Genomic DNA, 19,374 nt, shown 5'->3' with positions numbered 1-19,374 from the left:
ACGAAGGAAATATATTTTTAATAAAAAGTCACATACATATATATGTTTTTGGTATTGTCTATTCGCATGCAATCATTTCTGCGTATGATTTAATGTTGTTTCTTATTTATGTTGGTACGTAAGTCGATGCAATCGAACTTTATCGAAGTCAGTTTTCCTTTTGGGATACTTCTGCCTCCAAGTACATGTACAATGTACACACCATGTACGTACAAGAAGTACTTACATCATGAAGCATGTAGGCATAATAACATTGTATTCCGTACGGACGTTTAACTGTTTTGTTGGGAATACAAGTCGACTAGGTCAATATCGATATCTTCAGATCGAGTCTTCTCGTCGTGTGCGATCGATTGATGACGGTTGCGGCATCTCGATCCGATCTCGATAGTAATCGAGGTACAAATCAAATCGATAACGATACTATCGAGGCCATACGAGTGTTTTTGCAAGCGTAAAATCATTGTACATATGTATGGCTGTATGCAGGCTGTACTTATATACATGCGTACGTGTGTAGCTGGCGTTGTATTAGTCAAATAGTGAAGTCGATTCTCGTCAGTCTCGTCGGAAGAACGTCTGTTACCACGAAGAGAAAAGATGGCACGAAGAGCAATCCGGGCTATAGATTGGGCAGCTATTGCCGAGAAACTTGGAGAAGCTGAAAGGAAGGAACTGGCTATGTTTAAAGCTGTATCAGACCAATACTTACGACGGTTAGTAAAAGTCGATCAAATAAATTCGTTACATAATGTCTTCGAATATACGCGTGAAATTGTATCGTTGGTGTAACAATTGTTTAAAGGCACGCATATCTTGATTATTCTTCGTCCTCTAAGTAGAGGACTAGAGAAACTTTCGATCATTTTGATATTGATTACTAAAGTTACTAAAAGTAACTACACCTCTCTGTCTCTAGTCTCATAACCTCGTTACACATGTCAGATATATCATGTTACGGTACATTAAAACAGTATCATTAAAGAGTTCTTTTAATAATCATCGATAAATAAAATACTTCGTATATTTGTAGTATGACCGCTAATCCAGAATCACCACCGAAGATCGATTGGGCTTACTATAAGAAAAATATTTCAACCCCGGGTCTGGTAGATAAATTTCAGAAAGAATACGAAGCATTTTCGATACCTTTGCCAGTCGACAATTATACAGCGAAAATTGATGCTGATGAAAAGAATGAGGTAAACAAATTATACAATTAGACTTTTTAAGTAACGTTTGACAAATTGCAATTTATGTTACAGCAAGAGGAGATAAATAGGATGATAACAGAAGGCGATAAGTTAATTGTACAAATAGAAAAAGAAGTCATTGATATTAAAAATTTGTTACCATTTGAGGAGATGACATTGGAAGATTATGCTATTACATACCCAGACTCAGCTCTTAATGTTGACAAACCCACCTCGTGGCCTCATGACATCGCAGAAGACGAAGTACCCGCAGAAACCAAAAACCAGGAAAGTGAAGGCAAAGCGGATGAAAAGAAAAAGGATGATTAAATAAATTGTGCACACCATAGTCCCAATGTAATATCTATCATTAATGATTCCTGTTTTAATAGTCATTATTATCAACTTCATTGCAGTAAAGTATTGAGATTAGAATAATTTCAAAAGTGTCAAAATAAAATTGTACCATATTAATTAGCTCTAATTAAGCTCGCAAAAGTTCTCAGAAGAATACAGACATGCTAAAAATAATTTTCTTTTTGATGTATTCGATTCGTTAAATAAAGCGTATTTATCAAAAGTAGAGTTTACCATGCGGCATTTCCAATTTACCGCGTTTCGTTCAAGAATCCGCACAACGTCGTACATGTAGCGGCGAAATTCACACACTGTTGGACTCGTTTATGAGCAAATTAAAATACCCTTTGGAAATGTGTGGTGGCGCCATCTGATGTTTCTAAGGATGATGTGCAATCGATAAATTGGTATATCAGTTTGAGCGTTCTGTCGTTACGTGGTTTAACATCGCGCAGACCCCTTAACTAAAGAATAGAGAGACTCTCGAACAATAATAGAATTTCGTAAAGGCGAATTTGTAATGAAATCGGTGTATACAATGTGTATACATTACATGCACGTGTAGACTGTAATAGCAATACGACTTGTAACGATTACATAAGTGTGTATGTAAATTGTGTTATGTACATACATCGCATTTAAGTTGCAACACTACATATGGAGAATTAATTGATAATTGATCAATTATTTCTTATTAGTAACCAATATCTGATTTTACACGATTGTATCGCCCTTCATTATACATGTATATATGTATTCTTTATTTTGTTAATTTATCCATATAACATACTTACCTATATTTATTTGTGGCGAAGATATGAAAAGATGTATTGTATGCCGTAATTCTAAATAGTAAGAAATTGAGTAGTAAACCTCGATCTGGGCCAATCATATTTCAGAATCGTTAATACACCTTCACAGGATAGTTTGCATTGGTCCAGCAATTGTTGCTTTGTCGTTCCGGGTTGTATATGTGTATGCATATGTGTATGCGCATGTAATTCAATGGTTGAAATGTAATCGCGTACGTATTATATGTATGTTATGTAGCTACAGGTAACGTTTCTAGTTTAAGCAGGTACAAAATTATCGTATATATCGTAAATACATAAATAACATATGTAGATCATTGTTTCTATATGTACAGATATGTACATGTATGCATGTATGATGTAGGAAAAAGTAGTTGGGTGTCCTCGTTATACGTACGACGTTTCGTTAATGCTTGGACTTGGAAGGCATGTGGTGTGTCTATTAATTGATCAACTTTTCTTTTTCCTGTTTTTCTCTTTTTCTGCCTGTTATTTTTATCTTTGCATCGCACAGCCTTCAATTAATTGCAAGAAACGAATTTAAAAAGTGAGAAGGTAACGTTGGAAGAGTTATTGTACTTGCCGACGAATGAGTTACCAAGAGTAACCAAGAGCACGTCAACGTATAGCTTGGAGACTACTCGAGTCTGCCACTTGTAAACGATGCATGATCCGTTTCTTCTTCACGCGGTTCGTTTGTGTACATTCTGAGCAGGAGTTTCACTTTTGAACGAGTGCGCATACAATTTTTTAGTAGCTGCTGGTAATCGTTCTCGAACGAAAACGTACACGAATAAGGTTGTAGCGTATAACTTTGATATTCATCGGCTAGGAAATTTTGTAACGCATACATACATACATATTCGGTTGCGTTGTCGACACACTCGTGCTTTATCTAGATTTTGAGCGCATAAGAGATTAGTAAAAAACGAATACATTTTTTACTATATTTTAAAATCGCCTTTCGTCGTCACTCAGAATAACAAATATCTTTGAATTTAAATTAAGGAATATCGCATGCGTGATAAAAAATGTTACTTGAACGTAAGGAATCCTTTATAAATTGGGATTAGCGTTCGTCAAATCTGTTGCATTTTTTACTAAATAAGAGCATCGTACATACTTTCAAATCGGATGTATTATCTATTGACTTGGCTTCTTGATCATCTAGTGTACTGTTCTCTTTTGACTCGTCGATATTGCGTTTGCGACGAATACGATCTTAATCGTCGTCAGGGTTCGTTTCTGCTTTGATAGCAAACTCTATTATCTTGTATAATACAAATATGATTTTAATTTCTTCGTTATTCATTATTCTAGATAACGGTTGTTTGTATATTGTACATATTTAGAACATTTTGTATATGCAAAGTGTAGGTTATGCAGATCGTCTGCACAGTAATGTAATGAATAGCTGTGGGAACTCTAATATTAGCACAAAGCTACGTGGATCCAAGTGTTTGGAGGTACAGGAAGAATCAGTTGGTAATAATCGAGCTACAGAATTAGATAAAGGAGATGTCAATGCAATAAGTGGTTACAACACAAATGATTTTAATGCTCCACGCGGCCCACTGGTCATTTGTCAAAGGAATTCGAACCATTACACGTCGGATCATAGCTTTTCCAGATTCAAGCCCAGGTGATATATATACATAAACAGATTGGTAAGAATTCCTCGTTTTCCACATTTATTTGATACAATGAATTATCATAGAATCAGTGGTGGTCCACGCAATGAATTTCGAATGGCACGTGGTGGCAGTTCTGGAGACCGTGCCAGAGGTGCGTTGCGGGGTAGGTCCTTTAAAAAGGCACCAGCCGAGAGAGACTCGAATCCAGAAGCCAATTATTATCCAACGGTTAGACCAAAATTTCAAGAATCGCTGAAAAATCAGGAAAATTCACAGGGAAAGTATTACGATGACAAAAGAATAAATGGTTGGTATTAAGAAACTCTTGTGCATCGAGGTACTGATGTCTCTAGACAGTTTGAGCGTAATGCAGTTGTTTTTGTTGTGTTACAGAAGACTCTAGAATTTCCAAGCTCTTGAGGAGATTATGTAGAGAAGAGGATTACGATCATTTTATCCTGTTGTGCAAGCAAGCACAGGAAGGTGTAATAGCAGCTGAAAATCAGAGATATATACGTCGAAATTTGGAAGTGATTTGCGAAAGTTTATTGGATATGTTGCATGCAGGATCTGGACCGGAAGCAAAACAGCAAATCGCAAAGTGTTTAGGTCGTGTCGGATACGCAGCTGAACAGGATTTCAAACGGTAGAGGACTAAATTGGGAAGTAGATACTTGATGGATTGTTCTGATTGTTGAATGCATTACCCCATGTTTTCAGATACATGGATTGGGTGTTTAACAAGTATTCGCTAGAACGGAAGGAGGATATCAAATACCTTTTGATTAAATCGTTCGTTGAGGTCTTCAAATTGGACGCAGAGGCACCGAGATTGAAAGAATTTTCAGTGGTATATTTTCACTGGCATTCCGTTTAGAGAGGTCGCTTTGCGGTTGACACCCCCCTTTACTTTCTTCTATCTTGCTTGTTGCTTTCAGTTGGTGATGTCCCAATTACAAACAACATTGGAGAACGTCGATCGATCGGACTTACTAGTGGCAACGGTAGATGCGATACTGTTGATCATGGAATCGTATCCTGAAACGTTTTCAAACCATTTTCGCGATACCGTCGACATACTCGTCGGTTGGCATATAGATTCGACTCAGCAGAAAACGATCGCGAGTTACGCCAGCCAAAGCTTGCAAAAGTTGCGAACCTTTTGGATAGCCGATTTACAGTTCACATTGACGTTGTTGGGACAATTTCTGGAGGACATGGAAAGTTACGACGAAGAGCTGACTTTACCAGAACCAGGTAGAAATTCGCCCGGTGACGAAACTTCTCCGACACCAAGGGAATGCATCCTTCGCATCACGTCTCTTATATCTGTGTTCAATACGGTTACAAAGAGCATATCCGAACATTTGAATCCAAACGTCACACCGAACGTGCAATGGTCATTTTTGACCGACTGTTTGTCGAAAATGCTGAAAACAGTGGTCAAAGCTATCGAATTGGACGACGATACTGACAACTCGCTCTCAAGTTGCATTCTGACGATCGAAAATGCCGATGAGTTAATGAAACGCGTGAAAGCCGTAGGTGGAACTGTTCCGTCACCTCGTCGAAATTTCAACAAATCCGAATCGGTCGAGGAGAACGTGCTCGAGATGTTGAGATCGTTAAAACTTGATAAGAACGAGATGAGAAGCTTGAAGCTGAACATCGAGCGAGAGACATGCACGAAAGAGAAACGAGAGTTACTGTTGAACTTTGTGCGGTGGTTACAGTCAAGAGCAGGAAAGGGAAATGACAGCCTAGACTTGACCGAGGAGAAGGAAGAGTTAATTATAACTGCTAATGAGTGTGCTTTCCTGCTGTTGGGCCATCTTCAGAGCCGTACAACAAAAAATCATGAGCTACTCTACAAATTTATCGATCTTCAGCTGAAAAGAATTCACATGCTCTGGGACGATACGATAATATCGATGTTGAATACTATTTCGAAAATAATTAAAGAAGTCTCGGCGAATTTACCGTTGGAATTGGTGCACAAATTGCTCGGAAAAGACTCTGCGTTACTAAAATTGAGATTTCGCAATTCTACATCTATTCAAAATGCTAGCCTCCGCGTTTACCATAGCTTACTCAGTTTGAAAAATATTCCATTGCTACAGGAATCATACCGGTACATATTGTCTGACTTGGAAATCGCATACAAACTTGTATTGACAGACATCGAAAGTCTAGTACCTGACAATCCGCTACTAAACGAGGTCAATTATAAGAAGAAGGACGCCGAAATCGTGATTACCTTCTTGTTACGGGCTCTCTCCGACATAGGTAAATCGATATATAATGAAAACAATCATCTTACATGGGTAACCTAACTCCGTTTCATTCGTAATCCTTTTCTTTTCAAACGTTCTCAGCGAATGCAAGTAATTCGATTATCGGTATGTGGGCGTTGAAACCAAGCATTCTGGAACTATTGGCTGTCAAATTGAGACCTTACGACGCTAGCTTGTCGATTATTAGTCCGTTTTTGCAGTACAGTATATTGTATTTGCTGTATGCTCACTGTTCCAGGTAAGACAGCGTCAGATTGCTATTCCCACCGTCACCCTCATCCTCACCATCACTCAATGGCATTTCTTTATTCTAGGTATAATCATTTTGTACCCAGTTCCAGCTTAATAATGGGAACTTCCGTTTGCCGTCCGATCGACATGTTTCCAGGTGGATTGGATGTACCGACTACATCTCCGACCAGTGGTCATCTATCTATAATTTTACATTTAATAGCTAAAAGTTACAACGAGCATACACCGGATCAAACGTTGCTGCTGTTGTCAACGTGGATGCAAGAAATTTGTTTACAATCGGAAAATTATATTGGCATATTGAGTAAAACAATCGAATACGACCGTGTTTTGGAAAGTCTTGTCGTTTGCGGAACCAGCGTCGATCCCGACATCTCCATCGCTGTTTGCGAACTCTTCGAAATGATGATGAGCGCCAAGAATGTGACATGGGGAGTGAACGTATATTCATCTATAGTGGATTTAGCCATGTTGCATTTGTCATCGCGCGAGCAAATCCTACGAGACAAGTACGGTTCTTTATTAACACGCGTGCCTTTAAATATCGTGGTGCCAAAGCTGAATACGGAACGCTTGCTATCAGAAACGAAGGTGAGTACGAGGAAAGATGAAGGGTTTGTAGGAGGGTATGGTAAGGATAAGGATAAAGTTGTTATACACCTTTTCGCAGAAACACCAGGGAATTAAAGATTATTCGATGGAATCGTTAATTCTTGCCAAACGACTTCATATGCGGGGGAACAGTAACGGAGAGATGCAAGCACAACATTTTAAGACTTATATGTCGTTTTTGTTGCAAGAACAGCACCTAGACACGTCTGGACTAGCGGAATTATTTACGCTATCCTGGCCAATCATGTGAGTATGATGACAAGATCGATGTTAAGAGGACTGATCCTATGTAACGATGAACTCGTGGCTTTTTCTAGATCCGAGAATGAAACTACTAGAAAAATGTATCGGTTGGGAGTTGCAAATCGATCATTTTTACACTTTTGGGCTGGCTTCGAGGCAGCACAGCATTGTGTGAACAACAAGCTACGCACTTCGTTGGGAAAACCACAAGAAACTTTCACTTCGATTGAAAGTGCTTTGAAAACATTGGCCCGTGAGGTATCGTACAATATTGAAGCGACGCGAAAAGAAAAACAAAGTTTGAACGATCTGCTTAGCGAACACAGTCGCGTCCGTCTTTTTATCGAATTTCTCGAGCACCTCGAAAGAGTGATCCACAACGCGGCAGAGGGATGTGCGATCGCTCTACCACCATTCTCAAAGCCTGTTCGAACCTTTTTTCATACAAACAAATCGACTTGTAAGGAATGGTTGACTCGAATTCGTCTTGCATTATGCGTGGTTTCCCAGCATTCCGGATTGGCAGGCAGCGCTCTGAGAAATAGTGGAAGATTGCTGGAGGATCTGAGCAACAGCGATAACACGCATGGTATCGAATTCGAGAGAGCGACTCTGTGCACGGCCCAAGCATTAGTTTTGCTGGGAGAAGCGGAAGCGTTACAAGGACTTTATGTATACACAAAAGAAAAGGAGAGAAAATTTCCGTGGTTAAAAGCCGCGATGGAAGAAGCTGCGGGTCACTATGAATCCGCAGCCGAGGCTTACAAGCTGATCATTGAGGAACAATTGGCTGCCAGGAAAAAAGATTCTGACTACGAGACGGAGCAAGAGGTCAACGATAGTGGGGCAGATTACAATGGTGACCGTAATGCAAAAGGTAATGATAATACTGCTGTTGATGTTGTTAGCAATATCAATTACGATACTAATGTCAAACTCGAAGCTGGTATCGATATCAATATCGATGTCGATGCCAATGCAGTTGCCGATGCCGAAACTCGTATTAATATCGACGCGGACACCGACGTCCACTCCGCCGTCGATGTCAGTGCCAATACTAAAACCGATACCAACGCTAATATTAATATCAATGCCCGCCCCAATATTGGAGCTAATACCGTTATCAATGTTGACGTCTCTGCCAATTTCAATGCAGAAGTCATTGCCGACGATAATGCAAATGTTGGTGATAATGCTGATGCTGATACTCATGTCAATGCCGATGTCTATGTCGATGCTGATGCTCATGGCAATGCCAATGCCTATGTCGATGCTGATGCTAATATCAATACGGGTATCAAAATTAACCCCTGTTCGTATACCGAAGACAAAGTAGAAGAAGAAAGAGAACGTGTAAGCGGGGATGACACTGTTGTTTCTGTCATTGCCAATGATGATGTCTACGCCGATGCCGACGCCGACGCCAATGCCGATGCCGATACCGATACCGATGCCGATGCCGATGCCGATGCCGATGCCGATGCCGTTGCTGATGCCGATGCCGATGCGGATGCCGATGCGGATGCTCATGCCGATACCCATGCCCATGCCAAAATCGATGTCGATGTCGATGATGATTACGATGGCGACGGTAATGCCGATGTCGATGGTGATGCCAGTGCCGATGCCGATGCCGATGTCTATGTCTATGTTCGTGCGCATGCCCACACCGACGTTGATGTCGATGGAAATGCTAATGCCGAAGGAGAAGAAGAGGAGGAAAGAGAAAAAGACGGTGTATGCGATAGAAATGGCAATGGTAGATCCAATTGTCAGGGTAACGGCAATGGTGACGATGACGGTGATGGCGAAGGAGATGGTGACGACGTTGGCGACGGCATTGAGAGTTTTGGCGTTGCCGTAATTGGAGGCATGGTCGAAGGCGGTGGTGGCGAAGAACTCAACTCCGTGGAGAAAGAGAGGAATGTAAAGCCCGAGGGAGACAGTCAACTACTCAGTTTCTGTATGGACCGGTTATCAAAGTGTTATGAAGCGGTGAGCGATTGGTCTCGACTGAAAGCATGGAAACAGCAAGAAAGTCGCCTACTTGTTCGAGAACAAAGTAGAAACTTTGCAAAGCAACTGCAGGTGCATACAGAGAGTAGCGATTTTAAGCGAGCAAAGTGTTTGAAGATGTTTGAAGATGGCGAGACAATATCCCTGGACGACTTAACAAATTGGAACTTGCTCGAGAACGAAACGGAGAAACCGGGTAATTGGAGTTGTGCGAAAACATTGCTCGAATGTAACGACACTCTAATAAACATAGCGCTCCAAATTTATCTAAATAACCACCAGGATTATTTCGAAGAGAAGGTGGAACGTTGTCGAAGAGTGGCAGCAAAAACTATGGAGGAGGGTTTGCGAAACATACTCTCGGATTATTTGAATGAATCAACATTGATTCGATACTCTGCAAACGCGTTGAAAGAGTTGTTGGTACACGGTCGGAAGAAAGATACGACTGCGTTCCAGTTATATAAAACAGAGAAACTGGAACGCATGGATTCGCGTATGCTGACGCGAATTCTCTGGTGGTCGGACTACTTTCAGAAAATGAGAGAAATGGAAGAAGGGGATGGGTGGTGTTGCAATGTTCGAAATAGTGACAGCTACGTGCCAAACGAGGTAGCTGATCTGCGACTGCATATCGTTCGAACTGCCAGGAAGGAGAGAAACTTTGAATTGGCGAAACGAGAACTCGTGAATTACTTACGTTCCGAACGGGACATCTGCAGTATCGAAGAAAAGAAGGGATACGCAGAACACGTAGATCTAGACTTTGATCGAGTAACCACTGATGCTCTGAGGAATGTGATGCGCGTGAAATGGTCGAAGAACAATATGCGTGCATTTCGTGAGTACTCGAAGCTGCTCTACGACATGGAATGCGTCGACAAAGCTTTGCAAGTTTGTAGCGCGACCGCGTTGGGGATATCGCGAGAGATCGTAAGTGGAGAACAATCGGCTGATTTAAGAGAAAACGGGACCAGACTTCTTCTCACTCTCGGTAAGTGGATTCAACAGCAAGAAATTCGAATTACCGAGAACGTTCAATTGGAGCAACTGCTTGAATTTGAAGCTCTGCACAACGACGGTTTGATGACGAAACTGTTTGGTTCGACCACGGACTCGATACCAATATCGGATATGATAACTGGTAGATTGATGCAACTCGCGGTGAACCAGTGTCCGGATTTGCCAGTTGCGTGGTGCAGTTTCGCCAGTTGGTGCTACAAATGGGGCAGAAAAATCGCCGATAACTCGAATGCGGCCCGATTGACCGATGCCGACAGATCCTGTATAAAAGATTTGTTGCCATTCGAAACGGACGAGGCTGATCTGTTGAGCATCTTCTCGATACTAAGCCAGAGTAAAACCGTTCCTGAGGATGAGGGCGACATAACAGACACGACCAACGACATCAACACTTCCGATATGATAGAGAGTCAGCTACGGAATATTTCGACGCTCAGACTGGCTAGTGCCGAACTGCTCGGAATGCTCGTCGACGTGTGGAAGCAAGCCCAAAAACGAATCTACTCGTATTACGAACTCTCTGCGAACGCTTACTTCAAGTATTTGCAGCTTGCTGCGAACAAGGAGACCAACGATTGCGACACGATCACGGCAACACTCAGATTATTGCGACTGGTCGTAAAACATGCTCTCGAGTTGCAGAGCGTGCTTGAGTCTGGGCTCTCGTCGACTCCTACTACCCCATGGAAACAAATAATACCGCAATTGTTTTCGAGGTTGAGTCATCCAGAAGCATACGTGCGAACCCGGGTCTCGGAACTGTTGTGTAGGGTCGCCGAAAATTCTCCTCATTTAATCACGTTTCCCGCGGTCGTAGGCGCAGTTTCCGGCCAGAGGAAAAATTGCGACAGAGTTTTTTACACGAAACCTGAAAACAACTCGAGTCAAAACGATTTGAATTTTATTGAGGAGGAAAGAGGCCTGATGGAGCACGACGAGGGCGAAGAAGAAGAGCAACGAGCACACGAGAGACCAGGTCGGTTGAAACAAGACCAAGGGGAGCAAAAAGAAATTGATAAGGAAGGGGTCATCGTCGAAAACGAGTCTGTAGACGCGTATACGGATGCGGATGCGGACGAAGACGTGGACGCGGACGCGGATATGGATGCGGACGAAAACGAGATGGAGGAGAGCGAGGAGATTACAGAAAGCTCGACTTATCAGGATCAAGACGAACATGAAAAATTTATGGACTGCTGTTTCTCGCAGTTGGTCGATTGTCTCTCGAATAGAATAGAGGATTCTGTCGAACAGATCAAAATTTTGGTGAGAGAGCTGCGTCGAATCACGTTGCTATGGGACGAGTTGTGGCTAGCGACCTTATGCCAACATCATACCGAAATTTCGAAACGATTCGAACAGTTGGAGATCGAGGTGCAGAAAGTGCAAGACAACGTCTGGTTGAATAATGACGAGAAAGAAAGATTGGTCGCTGAGAAGCATAGAATCATACTGAAGCCGGTGGTTTTCATTCTGGAAAATTTATTCGCCATGACTTCCGTTCCGGCCGAAACGCCGCACGAACAAACTTTTCAGGACAAATTTGGTCCCGCGATCGAGGAAGCTATTGGCAAACTGACAAACCCAAAGAATCCCGCGAAACCTCAGATTGCCAGTCTCTGCTTGAAACAACTGGAAAGCAAATTAGCGCAACGCGTGCATCGTCGTGCCGCTTACTCTCTCGCAATGAGCGACATCAGTCCGGTGTTGACAAATTTAAGAAACACGTGCATCGCTATGCCAGGTGTCGCCGCGAACGACAATAAAATCGTTACCATCGAGTCCGTCGACAACAATGTCCAGATATTACCCACCAAGACCAAGCCGAAAAAGCTCGTTTTCAACGGTTCCGACGGACACGTTTATACTTACTTGTTTAAAGGATTGGAAGATCTTCACTTGGATGAGAGAATCATGCAATTTTTAAGCATATGCAACACAATGATGTCCAAGAAGGGCGATTCGAAGCAGGTGTACAGAGCTCGTCATTATTCCGTCATACCATTAGGTCCACGATCCGGTCTGATACAGTGGGTGGATGGCGTCACTCCATTATTCATTCTCTATAAGAGGTGGCAACAGAGAGAAAACTCCATGACCAACAAGACTGGGAGTACCGCAATTTTACGACCGTCCGAGCTCTTTTATAACAAGCTGACGCCGTTGCTGAAAGAGCGGGGAATCGGTTTGGACAATCGAAAGGAATGGCCTGTTCAAATTTTGAAACAGGTCTTGGCCGATTTGATGGCCGAAACGCCAAAGGATCTGTTAGCAAAGTTAGTTTATTGCCTATTCTTCCTCTTCTTCTTTTCCTTTCATCACTATTGTTACTATGCGACTTTTTCTGTCTCTTTGTACTTTATTTGTCTTCATTTTTCTTCTCTTCCCAACTTTGTTCTTATAGAGAGATTTGGTGCAATAGTATCGACGCCGGCAATTGGTGGCAAGCAACCAAGAATTACTCGTATTCGGTCGCCGTAATGTCGATTATCGGTTACATAATTGGTCTAGGCGATAGGCACTTGGACAACGTGCTCGTGGACTTAAACACGGGCGAAGTGGTTCACATCGATTATAATGTATGCTTTGAAAAGGGCAAAACATTACGAGTGCCCGAAAAGGTGCCTTTTAGAATGACCCCTAATATCAAAGCAGCGTTGGGTATTACCGGTGTCGAGGTACGATCGACGGCAAACCATTGCTCATTACTAATTACTAATTAAATTGCAACGGCATCGTATTGTACAGCATATCATGTATACTGCATATTTTTTCTTTTACCGTTTGTTTTTTTTTTCAGGGTATATTTCGCTTAGCTTGCGAGCATACTCTTCGCGTGATGCGCCGAGGTCGCGAAACTCTACTTACTTTACTCGAGGCATTCGTCTACGATCCATTGGTTGACTGGCGAGCTGGCGCAGATAACAGTATCGCAAGTTACGGAGCATGTCAAGCCAGAGCGAGATGCACCGGCCTAGGAAGAAAGCAGTTGGAACAGGAGTTGACACGAGCAATGTTCGCCGTGCGAACAGCAGAAATGCGGGCCGAATGGTTGGCAAACAGGTCCGTTTGTTGCTCTTTTCTCGTGTACCCAGCATATTCCTTAACCGCGTTACTCGTCGAAATCACATTGGGAGTACTTTATTGTTCTGTTTGCAGGGACGAACTGATCAAAGTGTTTCCATCTTTGTGTTACCGTTTGAGTTGTTGGATGGACGTGAGTGAAATCACTCGCCAGTGTCAAGAATTGCTGCAAGACAGGCACCAGCAGCTTGCATTGGTCAAAGAAGCGCAGGCAATGGGACGCAATCATCCGTTGTATTCGGTGATAAAGCGTTACAACTCTTTTAAGAGGGCACGCGATGCTCACGAGAAAGCAAAAGCCGCGTTAAAGGAGAGAATCAACGACTGTGAGAAACAGATCAACATGCACAATGTAAGAACTCATTTTTTTTATCGTTATATCATTTTTACGCGCAGCCAGCCCCAATTTGTAACAAGCAATAGCAAATAGAAAATAGCAACTATTACTTGGTTAGTTGAAAAGTAAACGAAATTTCAGTTGGCGCTTTCTGCGATAAGGGGTGCTCAATTGGGACAATGGTTGGCGGAATTGGGAACGTCTACAACTTCAGAGGAGCACGTTGTGTTTGATTTGGTGAAAGAATTTCTACAGAATGCTGGTCAAAGTCAAATGATTGTACAGTGCGAACAATCGGAGAACGAATTGACTCAATTGGCCACGCAACAATCGATCTTGATAAGGAGTTGCCTAGATCTTCTGAGTCAGTACTCGGCAATTTGTAACTTGTATCCACTGAGTAGCATGTCGCAGCATCGTACGGTACTGTATCATGGCTGGGCTAACAGACTGTTAAATTCGGGAAATGTCGATGCTTGCCGCGAAGTAATGGCGGAGTTTGAAAATACCTTGGACCCGTTAAAGAGCACAAACGGTCAAGATGTGCAGCAAATACTAACATTCTCTTATCAAATGCAAGGAATACTGAACGAGGCGAACGAGAAATTGAAGAAAGCGTACGAAAGAATGGTCTCGGAAGGATTGCCGGAATCGGTCGGCCGCATCGAGAAAGCTTATACAGAATCAAGAGTGCAGATACACGGGTTCCTGAGGCGGGAGAAAGGAGCTGAAAGGGCGCTCGAATGTGTCAACATCACCGCTCTGTGTGCCCTCAACAAAAGATACTTGATGATGGAGGGCGCCGCGAAATGCGCCGGCGATTGTCTAGTCGATCTCACATCCAGGGAAGGGGATTGGTTTTTAGACGAGATGCGTTTGATGTCGTCGTTGATCTCCGAATTGGTCACTTTGATACCGGAATGTCACAAAGCGAACAACGACCCCAGAATATCGCTGGTGCTCAAGTGCCTAAGAGGATCCGATTACATTTACAAAGGACTGCAAGAGCTCAATTACAATTTCCACACTATTATTCTACCAGAAGCAATGAAAACTATCATAATCGAGGAACCAACTGTAATCAGGATGATCGGCGAGCTAACCGAGATTATCGTGTCATCGGGGATACCGCTCAACGAGATTTTAGGACAACTCGAGATGCATCTGCGATTTACCGTTATGGAAATGGACAGTCCTCACGCGATGATGCAAAGCGTCGTAAACAACATGAGGCTGCGTTTTGAAGCGTTGCTATCTCGAACGACCGAGATACAGGAACCGAATCAAGACGAGACACTGACACCCGGTCAAATGTTGCTAATGGGCTTCAATGGGTTGTTCGAGAAACTCCAGATGGAGGGAAACGCGTTGATTGCTACCCTGAGCACGCTCGACATTCCCGCCGCTTGGAGGAAAATCGATCAAATTCGGGAGGCGAAGGAAATGTCTGCGCCAATATTCAACAAAGCCGCTTGCCAGGTTCTCGAAGATATATTCTTAGTGAAACGATTACACACCATTCAAGAGTTCTTCATGATGTGCAGGGACATCGCGACCGCGTTCAAGGGTGACTTGGCGAATCTTTACGACGACGAACGGCTAAACAAACCAATTCGAGTTTTTACGGCGGATTATGTTTCAAGGCAACTGCTCGGTGTCACTTCTCAGACGTTGGCGATCGCGCTCTGCCTTCTATTGCAAAGAATGGGGCTGAGCGTCACTACCGAGGTCGAACAGAGGGACATCGGAGCCGAGAGCAAAGTCTCCTTGGAGGAACTCTGCAGGAAGGTCGTGGACCTCTGTCTGAAAAGAGGATCCTTTTCAGGTTCCGTTCTTGCGCAGGCCAGCGCGCACAGCAGCACCCTCGAGAGCGCTTGGCGTCGAAAACAGACAACCCGGTTGACTCAGCAATGCGTCGAGGTGGCCAGAGCCAGTATGCAGCGTCTACAACTGCAGTTGACCGCTCACCATTGGCTGCACGAGGATAGCTTGCTCCTCAGACCAAACCTGAATCTTTTGAACCCTCTAAGTAAGTAGTCTTTCCGCTTGCTCTTTGTAGTACACTTTTCTTTTTTCCTTTTCTATCGCTATTCTTATCGATTACCGTACTTATTACTAATAATTCAAGTAACGAGTAACTTCCATGTTGGCGCGTTTCAGATCGTTCAGCGTTCATGCTGGAATTACGCAAAACTGCTGCGGGTCTCGTCAGTTTGCAGTCTCGTGTATGCGAAGCACGGGACCAACAACAAAATCTTGTATCGAGTGCGGTGCAACGTTTAAAATGGGCAGCCGGAGCAAACCCGGCTCTCGGCGAAGTAATGTCGGCGTTCGACAACGCTGTGCTCTCTTCCTGCGAGAAGCTCACCCGACAACATAATCTCGCGACCAACGTAGCCAATGCTTGCAACTCTATATTACATTACGAGGCTTTGAGAACTCGAACTTCCGAAAGCGTAAATCACGATGCCAATTTCGTCAAGCTTGTAAAACATTGGGAAGAAAGTTGTATACTATCCATGAGTTTGACCATTACCGTTACCACGATCGAAGAGAGTCTGGTCGAATTGCTACCGATGGAAAATAACGTCGACATCAACTGGCTGAAACAAGCTGAAAGATTTATTTCCGAGGCGATTCTCGACGCTCAGAAGAAGTTACAAGAAAAGCAAGAGTGCCTACTCGCCGCCCAGGAACGCTTGCGGGAACAAATCTCGAATCTACAAAACGTCTTGACCGAACACCACAGATTGATGTCCGACATTCGAATTCTATTGCGAAGCATGGCCAAACAAGAGAACATCACCGGACTCCAAGAATTTCTCTGTTCGTATCGGTCTTTCACCGAAAGTGTATCCACGATCGTAAAAGAACTCGAATCCGATTGCATGGACGCGAACAGAGGCAGAACGATCAAACAAGAATTGGAAAGTATGGCAACTATGGTGCCGAGTTTGTACAACGAGTTGCTGGAATTTGCAAATGAGAAGAAACCGCCGGATACCACCGAACTGATCGACAAGCACAAGGACATTGTAAAAGGAAAACTGGAGAAGGAGAGAATTCGAGAAAAGCCGAGAAAGAGCAAAAGTTTACTTACGGTCAGGCCGAACAGGAAGAAAAAATTCATTACTCGGGAAGGAGTGTGCCACAGCCCCAAAAAAGGGATTCAATTGACAAGAGATCCGACCACGGGAAAAGGTAAGCTTGTCGTCTACGTGACACGTAAATTCATTAAACGTTGTTCGTTATTTTGTGTGTCCACTGAAACCAATTTGCTTTGCTTATACGTAGCTGTCCAAGAACGGAACGCGTACGCGCTCAACGTTTGGCGTCGTATTCGAATGAAGCTGGAAGGCCGCGATCCACATCCGTCCCGCAAGTACACCACGGCTGAGCAAGTAGAGTACGTGATACGCGAAGCTCAAAGTACCGATAATTTAGCCCTTTTGTACGAGGGTTGGACACCGTGGGTCTGAACGAAACATGGTTGACGCGTCCGCGTCGATGGTTCAATGTTACACACGGTACCAGAGCTTGTACCGTTCTACGCTCTACGCTCAAGCTCAAGCTCTATGTTCGGTAGAGCTTGCTCTCTGTCCGATCAGGTGTGAAGTACCTTCAACGTTATCTGGAAGAGAAAGTTCACTACGCCCGCGAGGATGCCGTTCGAGTTCGGCAACGCGCGTCCACCTACAAAAGGAATATTCTGCGCGATGCATGATCCACGATTCGCGGCCCGCGTTCCGCTATTTGATCAACTTTGATTTGGCACCGGTTCTATGGTTATCTCAAATCACTTACCGTCAGTACCCTGACCATCTTCTATACTATATCGAAATCTTCTATCTTTCCTGTTCGTCCGTCTACCTCTATCCGTTTGTCTATTTCCCCAGTCTACCAAACACCTATGCCCAGTCTACCAAATACCTGCCTATCACTCTACCTTTACCTAACCATCTTAGTTCCCACAATAACCAGACAATCCCGCAGCGGCATCTCTTACTCAAAAATAGTAAAGCGTGGTCAAAGGTTATACACGGTCATCGAAATATTCTTAGTTTACTGTTACAAATCTTTGCATTGCAAACGGAAACTACATTTACGTATCCGTACCGATCCGATGTTTGAGAAAAACATAGAATCTGTCGCTCAATTTTTCAAGTGAAAACAGGAAAACGACTGCAAGTACAGTCGACGATGCGGAGAAACTCGATGACGATTTAACGCGTCGATGACGACGGCGCTCGAGACTTCGAAAGGAACATCTGTGACGTGTTGTCCATCACGAACGTGATTCGTTCGAAAAAACGACCCTTCTCTAAACAGAAATTCATTTTATTTTTCAATTTATCCATAAAACTTTTTTTGGCACAGCAAAACTTATCGGTCGGTTGGTCGAATTTTACGATTATTTCCTTTTATTACAAAAGACTAATCTATACAATGTTTACGCACGATCTGCGATCATCTGCATTGTTAAATCAATCTGTAATTTTTTAGCGGGCCAATTAGCGACACGGTTGAGTAGTCCTACGTTAAATAACTGATCAAGAAGACAAAAAGCAAACAGTAGCCCGGTGCTATCTGTACAATTCATACGACTCACGATTGGTACTCGTGCGGGCCGTAAAAACTCTTGGAACTTTCTCAGTTTTATACCACTTTTTTAATCGAAAAAAGTAGAATCCATTGAGTTATCCCCACTTTCAGTACTTTTCTCCTTCCTTTGTGTTGGCTGGTGGCTAAACGAGAGAGAAAGAACATGTTTTGAAAGTATTTACGGTCCGCGATCCATGTTCATGTGATTCGTTCAATACAATTATCGTCGTAATATGAACAAAATCAGAAAATAATTTGATTTCTTCTACACATTGCTGTGATTTATTTGATATTCTGGTCGGAACAAATATATCTGTTCTTTGATTTTACAAAGCGCTTTCGTCGTCCAAGTACAGAATATGCTTGCCCGAAGTATAAAATATAATTGAACGATACGAGTAGGAAACAACAGTTAACCCGCTCATTCCTAAATCTTTTTCTCTGGTTAAAATTATTCTATGAAACATACCGTGGAAATTTCCAGTAACAAATAACACCTTCATTTTTCAAAGATCTACCTATATTTGTTCTTGGAAAGACATACTTGTATCTCGGAAAAACTGGTGAAGCGTAAACAATCAGAATGTTTCCTATGTATATCTGTAATTAATACCATACTACTGCACCGTATTATAAAGAACAATCGTAGTAATCGATCGCCGATCCACCAATGTAGCCATGGAAAACACCGTCGAGAGAAAAGAAAACGATATTGCTGTTACAGACATTCTACCGAATTCGCTTTGTTTCTCCTCTTACTGAAGTTACACGATACTACCGATCGAAACCAATTGTCTATCATTTCGCGTTTCTCTCCAACCTCTCTTCTATATTATTTCTTTTGTTATGAGAAACGGAAACAGAGATAAGGTCACACTTTGTAACCAATAAAGTTTACGATATATACAACAAGCA

General features: G+C 42.8%; 2 protein-coding genes and 1 long non-coding RNA gene across 8 annotated transcripts; 2 read left to right on the top strand and 1 right to left on the bottom strand.

The window, feature by feature from the left end:
* Positions 1 to 580: 580 nt before the first annotated feature.
* Positions 581 to 1,667, top strand: LOC144468293 (ATP synthase subunit d, mitochondrial). Its single transcript, XM_078177659.1, has 3 exons — positions 581 to 716; positions 1,034 to 1,202; positions 1,266 to 1,667. Exons 1-3 carry the CDS (start codon positions 601 to 603, stop codon positions 1,521 to 1,523), a joined length of 543 nt encoding a protein of 180 aa, XP_078033785.1. The 5' UTR covers positions 581 to 600; the 3' UTR covers positions 1,524 to 1,667.
* LOC144468294 (uncharacterized) lies at positions 1,345 to 2,781 on the bottom strand. The gene is made up of 2 exons (XR_013493792.1): positions 2,345 to 2,781; positions 1,345 to 1,929 (listed from the first exon to the last, which is right to left on the bottom strand). It is a non-coding gene; the product is annotated as an uncharacterized LOC144468294 (long non-coding RNA).
* Positions 2,781 to 19,371, top strand: Nonc (serine/threonine-protein kinase Smg1). Of its 6 annotated transcripts, none has more exons than XM_078177645.1 (16): positions 2,781 to 2,795; positions 3,735 to 4,004; positions 4,080 to 4,303; positions 4,390 to 4,642; positions 4,717 to 4,846; positions 4,935 to 6,282; positions 6,372 to 6,528; positions 6,605 to 7,133; positions 7,213 to 7,400; positions 7,472 to 12,712; positions 12,841 to 13,114; positions 13,237 to 13,499; positions 13,596 to 13,872; positions 13,999 to 15,886; positions 16,018 to 17,058; positions 17,152 to 19,371. In XM_078177645.1, exons 1-16 carry the CDS (start codon positions 2,791 to 2,793, stop codon positions 17,334 to 17,336), a joined length of 12,273 nt encoding a protein of 4,090 aa, XP_078033771.1. In that variant the 5' UTR covers positions 2,781 to 2,790; the 3' UTR covers positions 17,337 to 19,371. The 6 variants fall into 6 exon arrangements, with proteins under 6 accessions (XP_078033771.1, XP_078033774.1, XP_078033773.1 ...); XM_078177648.1 differs by lacking the exon at positions 2,781 to 2,795 and adding an exon at positions 2,828 to 2,917 and having other exon boundaries at positions 3,740 to 4,004; XM_078177647.1 differs by lacking the exon at positions 2,781 to 2,795 and adding an exon at positions 3,131 to 3,160 and having other exon boundaries at positions 3,740 to 4,004.
* The last annotated feature ends 3 nt before the right edge of the window (positions 19,372 to 19,374 follow it).

The sequence above is a fragment of the Augochlora pura genome, chromosome 4 (genome assembly GCF_028453695.1).
Source record: "Augochlora pura isolate Apur16 chromosome 4, APUR_v2.2.1, whole genome shotgun sequence".
Lineage (NCBI taxonomy): Eukaryota > Metazoa > Arthropoda > Insecta > Hymenoptera > Halictidae > Augochlora > Augochlora pura.
The sequence above is the reverse complement of the archived record's forward strand: the minus strand, read 5'-3'. Positions and strand labels throughout refer to the sequence as shown.